General features: G+C 38.5%; 1 protein-coding gene across 1 annotated transcript in view; it reads left to right on the top strand.

Annotated features, from left to right (window-relative positions):
• Positions 1-17616, top strand: part of LOC128686525 (dual specificity protein phosphatase CDC14B) — a 107332-nt gene that overhangs the window by 43972 nt on the left and 45744 nt on the right. Inside the window, exons 3-5 of the mRNA XM_070080474.1 lie at positions 9758-9967; positions 10122-10440; positions 12959-13097. Of these exons, the coding sequence (XP_069936575.1) occupies positions 9758-9967; positions 10122-10440; positions 12959-13097 (668 nt within the window). The remainder of the gene's footprint in view (positions 1-9757; positions 9968-10121; positions 10441-12958; positions 13098-17616) is intronic.

Here is a 17616-nt window from a genome sequence, read left to right as displayed (position 1 = left end):
GGCACTAAAATAACATTTCCTCTGTTCATTAGTCATGTCCCCACGCCCCTCTTACATTCTTTTGCTTTCCATTTTGAATTTTTATTCTCACAAAAAAAATAGAAGATTTATTGTTATGCAGACTACTGCATTAGTGTAGAAATGGTATAAATAATATCGGTACACTTGTGAAAGAATATTAGACTCGCCAGTTGATGTGTATTGGACGCTTAGCATGATTTGTTTACTTTTGAACTTTGGTAAAAATTGAACATTTCTGCTACTTTGAGCTCAATTTCAAGGTACTTTTCATTGTAAAACCAGTCAAAATCATCTCAATTTCTGTAATATGTCTTCCATTCTATACAACGAGACCAGGAAAACTAGAATACAACAATAAATACCATACGAAAATACAGTGCAAAGTCGCTGTTTTAATCAAAAACACGGTCAAAGTTTTTTTTTTCTCATTACGCACTGTGTGCTGCAGGATTTTTTTTTATACTGCGCACACTGACCACATAGACCCATTCTTTCATATGTAGGCCTACCAGCTTTCTCTCACTAGATTTGAAGGTGCTAGAATTTATGAGTACTAATACGTCATGGACCCTGGTGCGTAAGCCGTACTAGTACGGCTGAAACCCTGAAAGGGTTAAAGAAAGTGGCACCTCATGGCATTGGGGGAAAAGTGTTGTCATGGATCGAGTCATGGCTCACTAATAGGAAGCACAGAGTATGCTTAAACGGGGTTAAATCCGAGTGGGGATCTGTAACAAGTGGCATTCCACAGGGATCAGTCTTGGGCCCCTTGTTGTTTATAATATATATCAATGACCTTGATGAGAGAATTACTAGTGGTATGAGCAAATTCGCTGATGACACAAAGATAGATAGGATAATTGATTCAAACTTAGATGTCAGGGAACTTCAGGAAGATTTAGACAAACTCAATTCCTGGTCAGAAAAATGGCAGATGCAGTTCAGTGTAGATAAATGCAAGGTTCTGAAGCTCGGGAGTGTCCATAACCCTAGTACTTATCAGTTAAATAACATAGAACTTAGCCATACACATTGTGAACAGGATTTGGGGGTTATGGCAAGCAGTAACCTTAAACCAAAACAGCAGTGCCTAAGCGTACATAACAAAGCAAACAGATTACTGGGATTTATATCTAAAAGTGTAAGCAAAAGAAGTCCAGCAGTTATTTTACAACTTTATACATCATTAGTAAGGTCTCACCTAGATTACGCAGCTCCATGTTACAAAATGGATATAAATTCGCTAGAAAACATCCAGCGTAGAATGACCAAATTAATACATAGCATTAGAAATCTTCTATACGAAGAACGGTTGAAGACTCTTAAACTACATTCACTTGTAAGACGAAGAATGAGGGGAGACATGATCGAAGTGTATAAGTGGAAGATGGGTACTAACAAAGGGGATATAAATAAGGTTTTGCGGATATCCCTTCAAGAGAGAACCCGCAATAATGGATTCCAGTTGGATAAGTTTAGACTTCGAAAGGATATTGGAAAGTACGTATTGGTTTGGAAATAGGGTAGTTGGTGAGTGGAACAGTCTACCTAGTAGTGTTATTGAAGCTAAAACGTTGGGTAGTTTCAAATTTTGGTTAGATAAATACACGAGTGAGAGGGGTTGGATTTGAGTGAGACTTGCGTAGCATTGAAAACTGGGTTGGGCAAATATTTTGGTAGTGGGAAGGATTGTAAAGGACTTGCCTAGTATGGGCCAACAGGCCTGCTGCAGTGTTTCTCCTTTCTTATGTTCTTAAATTTGTGTTGGATAAATACACGAATGAGAGGGGTTGGACATGAGTGGGACCTGCACATGAGTAAATAGAATTATCAAAGCTTATTGCTTGGGTAGCATTGAAAATTTAGTTGGGCAAATATTCTGTTAGTGGGATGGATTGTGAAGGACCTGCCTAGTATGGGCCAACAGGCCTGCTGCAGTATATTATTATTAGAATGTATGTAATAATAATAATATAATAGTTATTATTATTAGTAGTAGTAGTAGTAGTAATTTCGGGAAGTTGAGCACAGATCCAGTTCCCTTGATCAAGAGCCCCTCACCAAGGAACCTCCCTTGAGGGGGAAGTTTGCATCCTGAAATTTCGTTCGTATCCAGAAGCAAAAAATCAATCGAGTGACTGTATCCTGAAAAATTCGCGTGGTGGGGCATTCGTAAACCAAGGTTCCACGGTATTACACAAGAGGAGAAGGCATTACCAGGACACAAGCCAATGAAGGATAGGTTAACTCTCTTGTTCTGTGCCAATGCATGTGGGGCTTGCAAACTGAAGCCTCTTCTGATCTACCACTCTGAAAACCCTAGGGCCTTTAAAAAACATAACGCGCAGAAAGCCCAGTTACCTGTGATGTGGAGGTCAAACAGCAAGGCTTGAGTAGCCAGAGAATATTTCAGCAAATGGTTTAATGTTGTGTTTGGGCCAAGAGTAAAAAGTTATTTAGAGAAAAACTTGCCTCTGAAGGCCCTCCTCATAATGGACAGTGCTCCAGCTCGCCCTCCAAGCTTGCAGGACTGTGTGCTGCCAGAGTTTGACTTAATCACTGTAAAGTTTGTTCCCTCTAACATGACTCCTCTCATTCAGCCCATGGATCAGCAGGTCATCAGTAATTTCAAGAAACTATACTAATGCACTATTCCATGGCATAGGTGCTTTGAAGCGACCTCTGACACAGAGTTAACCCTGAGAGAGTTTTGGAAAGATCACTTTACCTTCGCTCATTGCATAACTCTCATTGACAAAGCCTGGCAGGAAGTTTCATACAGAACAATCAACTCTGCTTGTAGCTAGAGGCAGTGGCTGAAAGGAATTTTGAGGGCTTTGAGGCTGTGTCTATAGTGGAGGATATTGTCTCTCTGGGCAGGTCCATGAGTCTGGATGTGAGTGATGATGATGTGGAGGAGTTAGTGGAGGGGCACAGGGAAGAGGTGACCACTTAGGAGCTGCAGGAACTTGAGAAGGAGGAGCACAAGACTAAGATGGTTGCACTCTCTTCAGGCTCAGAAGAGGAGACAGAGGAAGCCTCTACTTCATTAATCATGGAAATCTTTGTCAAATGGATGGACATCAAAAACTTTGCAAGTACCACCCCCAACAAAGCCCAAATATGCCATAATAGCATTGTCTGGAATGACCAGACAATGTCACATTTCCAAATCATCCTGAGGAGAAGGCAGAAGCAAAGGTCTTTGGACACATTTTTAGCAAAAGCCAAACCTGGTAACTTAACCAGGTCCAAATAGGGAAAAGAGACAGAAAAGAGAAGGGGACTCTCCTTCCAAACAATATTTCCTCCTCCTCCCTTCTCAGCACTATCCTAGTAGGCACTCGACTGTTTTCAGCAAAGTAAAGTGAGGTTAAATTTGCATTTATATCATCTAATTCTTTTGTACTTAGGTATGTATTTTAGTATTAAGCAGTGTTTAAATTATTTTATACAACCTCATCAATGTATAATAAGCCAATAACAATAGAATTTTTTTCATGGGACTGAATTAATCGTTTTCCCTATACTATTTCTTGGGGGAAAAGTTACTTGGCATACGTCCTGTTTGGTATAAATCCAAGGTCCTGGAACGGATTAAGACGTATACCGAGGTACCACTGTGATATTATTATTATCATCAATCATTATTATTATTATAGTTAGTTTGATCTTCCATAATCCTGACCCCCATTCCATTCTCCTTGACCTTGAAAAAGGAGACTACATGATTGTCAGTTCTTAGTATTTATAGCCCAACTACAAACCCACAGGCCACATTCAGACTATGTATTACTTGTGTTGCCCACCAACACTTGTAGCACTAGTTCAACTGAAATTTTGTCTCCTATTAATCTTAAACTTTTTCTTTTTGTATATGTAATTTACCTGTGACCTGATTCGAGAATTTTCCAACTTTTGCATCCCTGGCCTTGATTAGGCTTCCCTGTTGATCAAAAATGGGTGCGCCAATCAGGGTTATAAGAATGGGTAATTCTACCACAGTAGTGGCGTTCTTCATGGAGAAATAAATTTGTGTATTCACCCTGCCCCAACCCAACTAACCTTACTGGAAGACTTGCAATAATACACTGCTAGGGTTATTGTTATTTTTTTTCTAACATGCCAGCCATCTCTCATCGAAATAGGATGGAACCCCCCCCCCCCCCCCCCCCCAAAAAAAAAAAAAAAAAAAAAAAAAAAAAAACCTGCTATCATTCTTTCTATTACTGTCTCACCAGAGGCATGTTAACATTACAGAGAGATTAATCACCAAATCATAATACGATTGCAAACAAACCACAGAATGGGTGGGTTTTAAACCCATTGCGAGTGAGTCGTAAAACTCCAGGCCAGTGCCAGAGGTCTTCGCAGTCACACTGACTGGAGATTCATCTGTAGTCACAATGGAACCCATGCTAACCTCCCTGTGGTGTATAGAAATACACCTAATTGGATGAATCTTATTGTAGCCAGTTGGCTACTATGTTTGTCAATGAGTAAATTCCTCTGCGTTATATATGTTAGCTACTACTGCAGCAACAAAAAATTTTTCTAGCCAGAAATGGATTGGCAGATTGCATTTACAGTTACAGAATTTAAATTTAAAGAAAGTTTTTGATGGGGTCCCTCATGAAAGACTAATCTGTAACCTAGCAAATATAGGAGAAATAAAAGGTGAACTATTATAGTGGAGAGATCATCAGTTGAAGGAAAACTAGTAATAAGAGGAATGATACCATTATTTAGTAATGTTACCAGTGGGATGCCACAAGGATCAGTTCTTGGCTTGGTCATGTTTCTAATTTGAAAAAATAACTAGCCAGAAGGAAGAAGAAACTTAAGAATTTGTCTGTAAATGATGGAAAGATCCATCGTTGTTATTGGTCATTATTTTTCTCTGTGTAAGACATGTAAGTCAGCATACTAGTCTTTAGTTTGGCACTTCTTTGTCTGTTTTCTTTTTGGAAGATTTGATTGCAATTGCAGTTTTCCAGCTTTCAGACCGCTCTCTTATCTCTAGTAACTGTTCTTGTAGTTCCCTGTTAGTGGCTTGCACAGTATCTCTGCATTCTCCTTCAGCATCAACATTGAGATTTAATTTGGTCTAATTGCTCTTGATGCTGATACAAAAGTGTAAAGCCGTAAAATTACTGTGGGATTCCTATTACTTATACTTCTTAGTATAAATCCCAGTAATGTTAGCTTTATTGTTAATACTTAGGCAATGTTGTCTTGGCTTTAGATTTTTGCTTACCATGACTCTCAAGTCTTTTTTTTTTTTTTTCACATTCTGTATGATCTAGCTCTACATCACCTAGTTTATAAGTATGAGGGGTTAATGTCATTCCCAAGAATTAGGACTTTACACTTGTTCACATTTAACTGCATCTGCCACTTTTCAGACCATGACTCTATACTTCGTTTGAATTTTCTTGAAGTTCAGTGGTATCCTCCTCAGAATCTATTTTTCGACTTCTTATTGTGTCATCAGCAAATTTTCTCATGTCCTTGTTATTCATGAAGGTCAATAATTTATCACATGAACAAAACTGGGCTTAAAACTGATCCATGTGGAATGCCACTAGCATCTGGTTTCCATTCAAATTTCACCCCATTTAGGAAGACTTCGCTTTCTATTAGTCAGCCATGCTTTGATCCATGTTGAAATCTTTCCTCTTATACCATGAGCTGCCACTTTTCTTAACAGACCTTTGTAAGGCACTCTTTTGAAAGCTTAACTAAAATCCAAATAAACAAGTCTTATATCATGGTCCACTGCCTCAAATGCTTTATTAACCCTTTGAGGGTCGACAGGCCCTCTCCGAAACTCGTTCTCAGGGTCGGCCAAATTTAAAAAAAAAAAAGAAATTATTTTCTCTTATGAAAAGATAGAGAATCTTTTCCCGATCATAACGACACCAAAAGTTTGAAATTTGATAGAAAACTTACGGAATTATGCTCTTGCAAAGTTAGCGGTCTCGGCGATGTTTACGGATCGGCGATTTTGCCCACTTTGAGCCCCATTTTCGGCCAATTTCACTGTACTAGTCGACAAAAAACATGAATATTTCGCTAGAACTCCATTTTTTCTATCGAATGGGTGCAAGAAACCACCCATTTATAAATTCAACTATCCAGTACAGTGGTCAGAATTTAGCAATTTTGCCAATTTCACACAAATTTCAAAAGATGCCAATTTCGGAATAGGGTCCAGAATAAACAAGAAAGACATTCCTGGCACTAAAATGACATTTCCTCTAGTCATTAGTCACGTCTCAAGGCCCCTCTTATATTCTTTTGCTTTCCACTTTGAATTTTTATTCTCACAAAAAATATAAGATTTACTGTTATGCAGACTACTGCATTAGTGTAAAAAATGGCATAAATATTATTGGTGCACTTGTGAAAGAATATTAGACTCACCAGTTGACGTGTATTGCACGCTTGGCACGATTTGTTTACTTTTGAAGTTTGGTAAAAATCGAACATTTCTGCTACTTTGAGCTCAATTTCAAGGCACCTTTCATTGTAAAACCAGTCAAAATCATCTCAATTTCAGTAATATGTCTTCCATTCTATAAAATGAGACCAAGAAAACTAGAATACAACAATAAATACCATACGAAAATACACTGCAAAGTCGCTGATTTATTAAAAAAAAATGGAAAAAGTTTTTTTTTTCTCATTATGCACTGTGTGCTGCAGGATTTTTTTTAGACTGTGCACACTGACCACATAGACCCATTCTTTCATATGAAGGCCTACCAGCTTTCTCCCACTAGATTTGAGGTCGCTAGAATTTATGAGTACTAGTACATCAAAAACCCCTACGCGTAAGACGTACTAGTACGACGAAAACCCTCAAAGGGTTAACCCCTTGACTGTCGCAACCCCCAATCCTGAGGTGTCTCCTGGTGTCGCAAAATTTAAAAAAAAAAAAAAAAAAATTGTAATGATACCAAAAAAAAACGAAATTTGATGGAAAACTGACGGAATTATGCTCTCGCGAAGTTAGCGACCTCGGCGATATTTACAAATCGGCGATTTCGCCCACTTTGAGCCCTATTTTCGGCTAATTCCATTGTTCCAGTCGACCAAACTCATAGCTATTTCTTTAGAACGACATTTTTTCTATCGATTGAGTACAAGAAACTGCCCATTTACCGATTTCAACTACCCAATAATGTGGTCAGAAATTTGCAATTTGGCCAATTTCACAAAAATTAAAAAATATGACAGTTTCAAAATAAGGTCCAGAATGAACAATGCAGACATTCCTGGCTCTAAAATAACATTTTCTTTGTTCATCAGTCACATCTCCAGGCCCCTATGATATTACTCTTGCTTTCTATTTTGAATTTTTATTCAAACAAAAAATAGAAGACTTACTATTATGCAGGCTACTGCAATACTGTAATAATTGTATAAATAACATCAACCCATTCATGACTGCATACTAGAATGGCTAGTTGGACATTTATTGGACAATGACATCATTTGTTTACCTTTGAACATTGGCAAAAATCAAACATTTCCCCTACTTTGAGCTCCATTTCCAGGTTCTTTTCATAGTAAAATCAATCAAAATCACCTCTATTTCTATAACATATTTTCCATTCTATCAAATGAGACCAAGAAAACGAGAATACAACCATAAATACTATACGAAAATAGACCACAAAGTCAGCATTTTAATTAAAAAAAAAACGGTCGGAGTTTTTTTTTTTTCTCATTATGCACTGTGTGCTCCAGGATTTTTTTTATATGGTGCACACTGACCACACAGACCCATTCTCTCACATGTGGGCCTACCAGCTTTCTCCTGCTTGATTTGAAGCTGCTAGAATTTATGAGTACATATATATACGTCAAACATGATACCTCGTAAGACGTATATATACGGCCACGACAGTCAAAGGGTTGAAGAATGACAGCAAATTTGTTAGGTACAAATGCCCTCTAGTGATACCGCTTTTTTCACTAATTGCGTGATGAAACAATACGGCTCTTCTCCCTTTTCTCATATGTTAGGGTAAAATGTAATGTTGTGGGAGTGCAGGTGTTAACTGTTGAACAGTCAGTGGTGCCATTGTCCCAAGGAAAACAGTGGTGTGAAAGTGGTGTAGGCAGTGACTACAAGGTAGATGATGCAGGAGTGTCGGTGGTGAATTCCATGCAAAGTGCATGTAGATCTTGTGGATTTTATGTGGTTGTGCATCAGTCATGAATTTTTTTTGCAGGTATGTATTAATCCTTTCAGGGTCCAGAAGCCAAATTTCAAAGTGCACACCAGGGTCCAAGAATTTTCAAAAAATAATTTTGTTATTTTTTCTTATGAAATGCTAGAGAATCTTTTTCTGAAGGTAATAAAACAAAAAGTATGAAATTTGATGGAAAATTGACGAAATTATGCTCTCACGAATTTTGATGTGTCGCCATATTCTTAGCTATTTCACTACTATTACTTCTATTCTATCGATTGAGCACAAGAAATTGCCAACTCAACTGTTTCAACTACAAAATAAAGTGATTGGAAATTAGTAATTTGTCCAATTTAATGCAAAGTTCAAAGTATTCTAATTTCAAAATAGGGTCCAGAATAAACAATGCAGGCATTCCTGGCACTAAACTAACAATTACTCTGTTCATTAGTTACGTTTTCAGGCTTTACAAATGAATTCCATTTTGATTTTTTATTCACATAATGAATTCTTATTCAAACCAAAAAATAGAAGATTTACTGTTATGCAATATTGTAATGATTGTGTAAATAATATCACCACATTTGTGAATGTATATTAGACCCACCAGCTGGCGTGTATTAGATGTGTGAGGTCATTTGTTTACTCTTGAACATCGGCAAAAATTTAACATTTCTGCTTTTTTGAGTTCAGTTTCAAGCAATTTCCATTACTAAAACCAATCGAAATCTTCTCTATTTCTGTAGTATATCTTCCATTCTATCAAATGAGACCAAGAAATTGCAAATACAACTATAAAAAACATAGGAAAAAACACTGCAAAGTCGCTGTTTTAATCGAAAATTATGGTCTCAGTTTTTTTTTTCTCATTATGCACTGTGTGCTGCAGGAATTGTTTTATGTGGTGCAAACATACCACATAGATGCATTTTCTCATACCTAGTCCCAAATTTACCGCTCACAGCTTATCAGAGTGAGCTGAGCTCATGGCGTACATCGACGGTTTGGACCCTCAACATATAGCCGTAGATCTACGGCACGGACCCTGAAAGGGTTAATGGTAAATTCTAGCTTTAAGACTCGAATCACAAATTAAACTTTTATTTGAGCTACTCCTGATTTTGGATGATGCTGTATATCTAACCACCACCTCTGATATATAGACAGCAGTAGAAGGCAATGTTTTCTTTATCACACACTATTTACGTTTTGAATTCAAATACAGTACAATACCATATTAAGTTTGTGTCCACTCCAGTAAAATATTTCTATCTCCACTTCCTGCTTGCTAACCCTCCTAATTGAATAAGTTTCTTTATGAAGTACTGAACATCTCTTTGGCTCACTTTAGTGCCTTAACATTTTGTGTGTGTGTTTAGGTAAAATATTTTTACTTTACTATATTCCTTCATTGGGTAAAACAAATTTCTCTTGAGGTAAATTATACCAGTATTACAAAGGACTTAATAAAATAAGAGGGTATGCAGTGTATTGATAACCTCTCGGTAAAATGCTAAATCTTTTAATTTTAGATTGTCTACTTAAAGAAGACTCCTGAGGAGGCATACAAGCCTCTGATTGGTGGCAACAGTCCTCCATTTTGTCCTTTTCGGGATGCAGCTTATGGGATGTCAACGTACCACCTAACTCTGCTTGACTGCCTGCAAGCTATTGACAAAGCCTACAAGCTTGGGTTCTTCAATTTTGAAGACTTCGATGTTGAAGAGTATGAATATTATGAGGCAAGGATAATAACTGGTTGATGTAATTGTGTAAATTTCTTTGATTTGAATATATTTTGTCTACTTTCAAAAGTACCTTTTTTCTAATGTCATTTAGTAATGCATAGTATGTTGTAATATTATTTATTTGTATTATTCCTTTCATCATTAATAGAAAGTACAAAATGGTGATTTCAACTGGATCATGCCAGGAAAATTCTTGGCCTTCTGTGGACCCCATGCAGAAAGTAAAATAAAGAATGGTTATACTTTGCACTCTCCTGAGACATACTTCAGTTACTTTCGCAAGCACAATGTCACGTCCATTATCAGACTCAATAAGAAGATCTACGATGCTGCCCGGTTTAAAAATGCTGGGTTTGAACATTATGATATGTACTTCATTGATGGTTCCTGTCCATCTGATGACATTATGAGAGAGTTTCTTCGAGTGTGTGAAAATACTGAAGGAGGCATAGCAGTCCACTGCAAAGGTATTATTTGAAATTCTTTTTGTACTAAATATTAACTTTCATGTAAATTTGTTCAACTATAAAAATTTATTAAAATAATTGTAGGCTTATGTCAGCAGTGTTTCTTGTGTAGTACGCATCTTGATCATCCCAGCTACTTTATAGTAAGGACCCCTTGCTAGCTATGATGCCACGAGATTCTCTATAGAGTAACTGGGATGATCTGTCTTCAGTGTAGTACTACACAAATACATAAGTAACACTGTTGACACTTGGAGAATTGATGAATATGTAGCTAATTTTTGTATGTCACTTTAAAATATGCTTTCTAAAACAAATGGTAATCCATTAAAGTGTGATGAACACTTGTCATTGCTAAGTAATAACCCATGTGGAGACAGGAACATGGAAGATAAAGTTGTCTGCATATTTTGACCCCTAACTGGAGGACTCTAGTTGGGATCAAAATACATATACAGACAATTTTAACCTCCATGTTTGTATATATAAATTTGTACTTTTTTAAATGTTTATCAGCAAATTGGTTTTGTTGTCACTGATGGTACAGGTAATAGTAGGTTGGTAGACAAGAACTGTCCAAGGAAATGCTACCATCCTGCCATGTGAGTATAAAAGCCAGTTGAACATTTTACACTGGCAGGATTGCTAGCTTTTTGTCTGTAAGATATCAGGTAGTATTCACTTATCTACTTTAGTGTGCATCTAATTGTTCTTATTCTTAAAATATTACCTTTCCAATTTAGGAGGCCTGATTTCAGACCAGGTTCCATAGATGATGAATCTTGGAACTTCTATTAGGGGTTGATTTTTAGCTCCTAGACATTTATGCTAATCAGTATGCTTACTGCGTAATGAATGCTAGAACATATTCAAACATTAATGTTTTATAACTAGTGTAAGCGTGCCTCTGGCAAGACAGTGATGGAGTGAATGATGATTAATCCCTTGACTGTCGCAACCCCCAATCCTGAGGTGTCTCCTGGTGTCCCAAAATTTCAAAAAAAAAAAAAAATTATTTTTTCTTATGAATTGGTAGAGAATCTTTTCCCGATTGTAATGACACTAAAGAAAACGAAACTTGATGGAAAACTGACGGAATTACGCTCTCGCGAAGCTAGCGACCTTGGCGATATTTACAAATCTGCGATTTCACCCACTTTGAGCCCTATTTTCGGCTAATTCCATTGTTCCAGTCAACCAAACTTGTAGCTATTTCTTTAGAACTTCGTTTTTTCTATCAATTGAGTACAAGAAACTGCCCATTTACTGATTTCAACTACCCAATAACGTGATCAGAAATTTGCAATTTGGCCAATTTCACAAAAAAAAATAAAAAATATGACAGTTTCAAAATAAGGTCCAGAATGAACAATGCAGACATTCCTGGCTCTAAAATGACATTTTCTTTGTTCGTCAGTCACGTCTCCAGGCCCCTCTGATATTACTCTTGCTTTCTATTTTGAATTTTTATTCAAACAAAAAATAGAAGATTTACTATTATGCAGACTACTACAATACTGTAATAATTGTATAAATAACATCAACCCATTCATGACTGCATATTAGAATGGCTAGTTGGACATTTATTGGACAATGACATCATTTGTTTACTTTTGAACGTCGGCAAAAATCAAACATTTCCCCTACTTTGAGCTACATTTCCAGTTTTTTTTATAGTAAAATCAATCAAAATCACCTTTATTTCTATAATATGTTTTCCATTCTATCAAATGAGACCAAGAAAACAAGAATACAACCATAAATACTATACGAAAATAGACCACAAAGTTGGCATTTTAATTAAAAAAAACGGTCGGAGTTTTTTTTTTTTCACATTATGCACTGCGTGCTCCAGGATTGTTTTTATATGGCGCACACTGACCACACAGACCCATTCTCTCACATGTGGGCCTACCAGCTTTCTCCTGCTTGATTTGAAGCCGCTAGAATTTATGAGTACATATATATATACGTCAAACACGGTACCTCGTAAGACGTATGTATACGACCCAAACAGTCAGAGGGTTAGAATTTTTCTCTTTCGGGCCACCCTACCTTGGTGGTAAACTGCCGATGTTTTAATAAAAAAAATCCAAACATCTATTTTTTTTATATCAATATATAGAGGGAACATGTTTTAGAATTTCAATTTGAATCTGTGAGTATGAACTTTTAAATTTCATGAATTATATACGTAGACAATTTTTTTATTCATATTTTAGTCCCCCACCAGGGTAGGGTGACTCAGAAAAGAAACACTTCACCTTCATTCACACTATCACTGTCTTGCCTGAGGTGCACAGAAACATGGTATAATTTTACAGCCTCCCATAATTAGACTAGACTAAATGATGATAGAATATTGGGACACACGCTGGGTAAGAGAAAGATATTGCAAACTGCATACAGGAGGTAAGTTAAACTTTATATTGATTCAGGATATATATATATATGTACAGATGTATAAATCTATTAATTTTTGCATTGAATCTAGTTAATGTAGGATTTTTGTTTTCAGCTGGTTTAGGTCGAACTGGTTCCCTTATTGGATGCTATATGATGAAACATTTTCGATTTAGTGCTGCTGAAGTTATTGCTTGGCTGCGCATTTGTCGACCAGGCTCCATCATTGGTGGTCAGCAACAGTGGCTCACTTCGTAAGTTTTCAGATACATTATTTTAAAATATCAGATAAGCTTTAATATTTATTAGACATGTTCCATTATAAAGCTACAGTGGAACCTCGATATCGGCCGCTGCATTTATTGGCCGAATCGTTTTTAGGCTGAAATTTTGCTCTGTATTTCGGCCAGTGCCTTCAACCCGCCTCCCGCTGGGACACCGCTGCATAGGTGAGTCAGTCTCCCTGTCTCTTGGTGAATAAGCATATACAGTGGACCCTCGAATTTCGGCAGCATCGACTTTCGTGAAATTCGACTTCGGCAAGTTTTTTTGGCAAAATTTGCCCTAAAATTTCGTGATTAGACTCGTGATTCGGCGACCATCCGGTACCCGTCCACCCGTCACCACGCACACAAAGCCAGTCTCCCACTCCATTCACGCTCAGTGTGCTATTGTTTACCAACACGTGGCCATCACCCCGCGGGTTCATACATAATAATCCATTGTTTTTTGTGAGTGCAACTGCTAAATAAGTCACCATGGGCCCAAGGAAAGCTAGTGCAAGCCCTTTGGTAAAGAAAGTGAGGAACACGATCGAATTCAAGAAGGAAATCATTGAAAAATATGAGAGTGGAGTGCGTGTTACAGAGCTTGCCAGGATGTATGGCAAACCCCATTCAACCATCACTTCGATCGTGGCGAAAGGAAAGGAAATAAAGTGTGCTGTTGTTGCAAAAGGGGTGGATATGCTGACAAAAAGGAGATCACAAATCCTCGAAGAAGTGGAGAGGTTATTGTTGGTGTGGATTACCGAAAAACAGTTAGCAGGAGATAGTGTTAAGCAGTCGATAATATGTGAAATAGCAAGGCAGTTGCATGACGATCTCGTAAAGAAAATGCCCGCAACAAGTGGTGATGCTTGTGATTTTAAGGCCAGCAAAGGTTGGTTTGAGAGATTTAAGAAGCGTAGTGGCATTCACAGTGTGATAAGGCATGGTAAGGCTGCCAGTTCTGACAAAATTGCAGCTGAGAAGTTTGTACAGGAGTTTAAGGAGTGCGTAGACACTGGAGAATTCAAACCCCAACAAGTGTTTAATTGTGATGAAACAGGCCTCTTTTGGAAGAAAATGCCAAAGAGGACCTACATCATGCAGGAGGAAATGGCATTCCCAGGACACAAGCCTATGAAGGATAGGCTTACTCTCATGTTTTGTAGCAATGCTAGTGGGGATTTTAAAGTGAAGCCTTTACTGGCGTATCACTGAAAATCCCAGATTGTTCCAGAAATACAGTGTCGCCAAGAGTAATTTGTGTGTGATGTGGAAGGCTAACAGTAAGGCATGGGTCACAAGGGATATTTTCCTAGGCTGGTTTAATGAAGTGTTTGGCCCCAGTGTGAAGAAATACCTCCTGGAAAATAAACTGTCATTCAAGTGCCTCCTGGTAATGGACAATGCTCCTGGTCATCCTCCAGACTTGGAAGAGCAAATAGTGGAGGAGTTTAGTTTCATCATGGTGAAGTTCTTGCCCCCTAATACAACTCCTCTCCTCCAGCCCATGGACCAGCAGGTCATTTCAAACTTCAAAAAACTGGACACAAAAGCAGTGTTTCAAAAGTGCTTTGAAGTGACCTCAGACACTGAATTGACCCTAAGAGAGTTCTGGAAAGATCATTTTAATATCCTCCATTGCATAAACCTTATAGGTAAGTCTTGGGAGGGAGTGACTTCCAGGACTTTGAACTCTGCTTGGAGAAAATTGTGGCCAGATTGTGTAGAAGAGAAGGATTTTGAAGGGTTTTTGGCTGACCCTAAGGAGCCTATGCCAGTTGTGGAAACTATTGTGGCATTGGGGATGTCCCTGGGGTTGGAGGTGAGTGGTGAGGATGTGGAAGAGTTGGTGGAGGACCACAGGGAAGAGCTAACCACTGAAGAGCTGCAAGAGCTTCTGCAACAGCAACAGATCACGGCTCAGGAAACTGCTGCAGAGGAGGAGGAAGAGAGATGGAGGAAGGTGCCTTCTTCAAAGATTAAGGACATTTGTGCAAAGTGGACTGAAGTGCAAACATTTATGGATGAACTTCACCCTAACAAAGTTGTTGCAGGCCGTATTGGCAACATGTACAATGACAGTGTTGTGTCCCACTTAAGACAAATCTTAAAGAAACGCTAGAAACAGAGCTCTCTGGACAGATATTTTGGGTGACAGGGGTCCAGTGGCTCTCAAGTTGTTCCCAGTGCCAGTGTCTTTAAAAAACAAAGAAGGGAAGTAACCCCAGATAAGGACTTCATACCTGAAGTCCTAATGGAAGGAGATTCTCCTTCCAAACAATAGTGTACACCTTCCTCCTATCCCATCCTCCCGTCTTCCATCCACCCAGAAGTCTTCAGTAAAGGTAAGTGTAATGTTGTTATTATTTTTTTAAATGCATGTACTTGATTTCTGATTGTTTTCATTATGTAAATCTTTATTTAATTTGAAAAAAAAAATTATTTTAATATTTTTGGGTGTCTGGAATGGATTAATTTTATTTCCATTATTTCTTATGGGGAAAATGGTTTCGAGTTTCGTGAATTTCTACTTTCGGCAGGCTCTCTGGAACGGATTAATCACAAAACTCGGGGGTCCACTGTACTCCGTGCATTCATTCAAACATTTCCTTCAAATCCATTGGTTTTTGTGCTTGTTTATTATAATGGGCCCAAAGAAAGTTCCTAGTAAAGTTCCTTTGGTAAAGAAAGTGAGAAACATGATGGCATTTAAGAAAGAAGTTATTGAAAAAGGAGAGTGGTGTTTGAATGCTAGAACTTGCCAGGATGTATGGGAAATCCAAATCAACAGTCACTTCCATCCTGGCACAGAAAGTAGATATCAAAGAAGCTAATGTTGCAGAAGGGAGTTTAGCAGGGAGTGTATTCTCAGTGGTGACCTGTACTTAGCTCAGTGGTGACCTGTACTTAGCTCTGTGAAGATCTGTCCAGTGTGTTCTCTGTGAATCTGGACAAGATGTCTTCTCTTGAGCAACTCTACCAGCAGCTAAAAGAGGAGCTTAGGGTTGCTAAGCTTGAGATACAGCGATTGACGGAGGAAAACAAGAGGATTCGAAGTAATCCTCCTGTTGCTAGTCCTCAGGTCAAGAGAGGAACCTGGTCAGTGGCCGGCCAACATGGAACAAAGCTGAAAATCAAGAAGTCTGTTGGAATGGCGGAAGCAACGAAGATCCAGAAGACTGCTGTGGAGACTTCCAACCCAGTGTCGGTGCTACCAGACGAATGTGTGTTGTCTACTGGAAACGTTGAAATGAGTACCAAGGAATCATTGGCAGTGGAGGGTGAATTGACATCCCTTGAAACCCCAACGAAGACCATTGAAAACATCACTACGGCCTCCACCAGTGAAGGTAAGAACATTATTTTAGTTGGGGACAGTCAAGTGAAATTTATGGATAGGGCATTTTGTCTTAGGGACAGGAAGAGGAGGCAGAGGGTATGTTTTCCTGGGGCTGGGATGGGGGATATTGTTAGCCATCTGGACGATATGAGAGTAATGGAAGCAATCCTATTATCTGCCTCAGTGTGGGAGGCAATGATGTTGGCAGACGTAGGAGTGAAAACCTGATTAGCAGGTATGAGACAGCAGTAGAGATAATTAGGAAGAAGGGTGGGAACCCTGTGATATGTGGCATTTTGCCCAGGAGAGGAGTTGGTAATGAATGGCTATCCAGGGCAATTGGTGTCAACTGCTGGCTGGACAAACACTGTAAGGAAAATGCAGTAACATTCATGGACAACTGGGACCTCTTCTACGGCAGAAATGACAGGTATGCCAGGGATGGGGTTCACTTATCTAGGTTTGGGGTGGGAGCACTGGCCAACGCAGTGGAGGGAGCTGTTAGGTCTTTAAACTAGAAATAGATAGTGGTATGGGTTTTCGTGGAAAATCAGTGCATTCTGATTGTAGCGATAGTGTGAGTTTCAAGGAAACCAGTTACAGGCAGAATGAGGAAGAGTTATTGGTGAACATTGGAAAGCCAATGGCATTAGGTGATAAGGAGAGTAACAAGCATAGTGGAGGAACAGAAATCAGCAGGAAGAAAAAAGAGAAGGGAGGGTTTCTGAAAATATATTATACTAATAGTCGTAGTGTAAGAAATGAGATGGGCGAATTGAGATTAGTTGCGAGTGCAGGTAACATTGATGCTTTTGCCAAAACTGAGACATGGTTTAATATAAAAATTAGGGACACACCTGCTGAATGTCACATTCAGGGTTTTAAATTGTTCAAAGTTGACAGAAGTATTGGGAAGGGGGTGGGGTGGCACTTTATGTCCGTGATCGTTTAAATTGTTTCCTAAAAACAGGTATAAAGTCTGAAACACATACTGAGTCTGTTTGGGTAGAATTTTCAGAGGGGCATGAAAAATTGATTTTAGGCATGTTATACCATCCCCCAAACTTGGATAGAGACCAAGGAAGACTACTCTGGGAGGAAATTGTTAAGGACACAAGGCACGATAACGTAATTCTAGGGGACTTGAACTTTAGTAATATTGAT

This window comes from Cherax quadricarinatus, unplaced genomic scaffold (genome assembly GCF_038502225.1).
Source record: "Cherax quadricarinatus isolate ZL_2023a unplaced genomic scaffold, ASM3850222v1 Contig501, whole genome shotgun sequence".
In the NCBI taxonomy this organism is placed as follows: domain Eukaryota; kingdom Metazoa; phylum Arthropoda; class Malacostraca; order Decapoda; family Parastacidae; genus Cherax; species Cherax quadricarinatus.
This window is presented reverse-complemented; position numbering and strand designations above follow the sequence as displayed.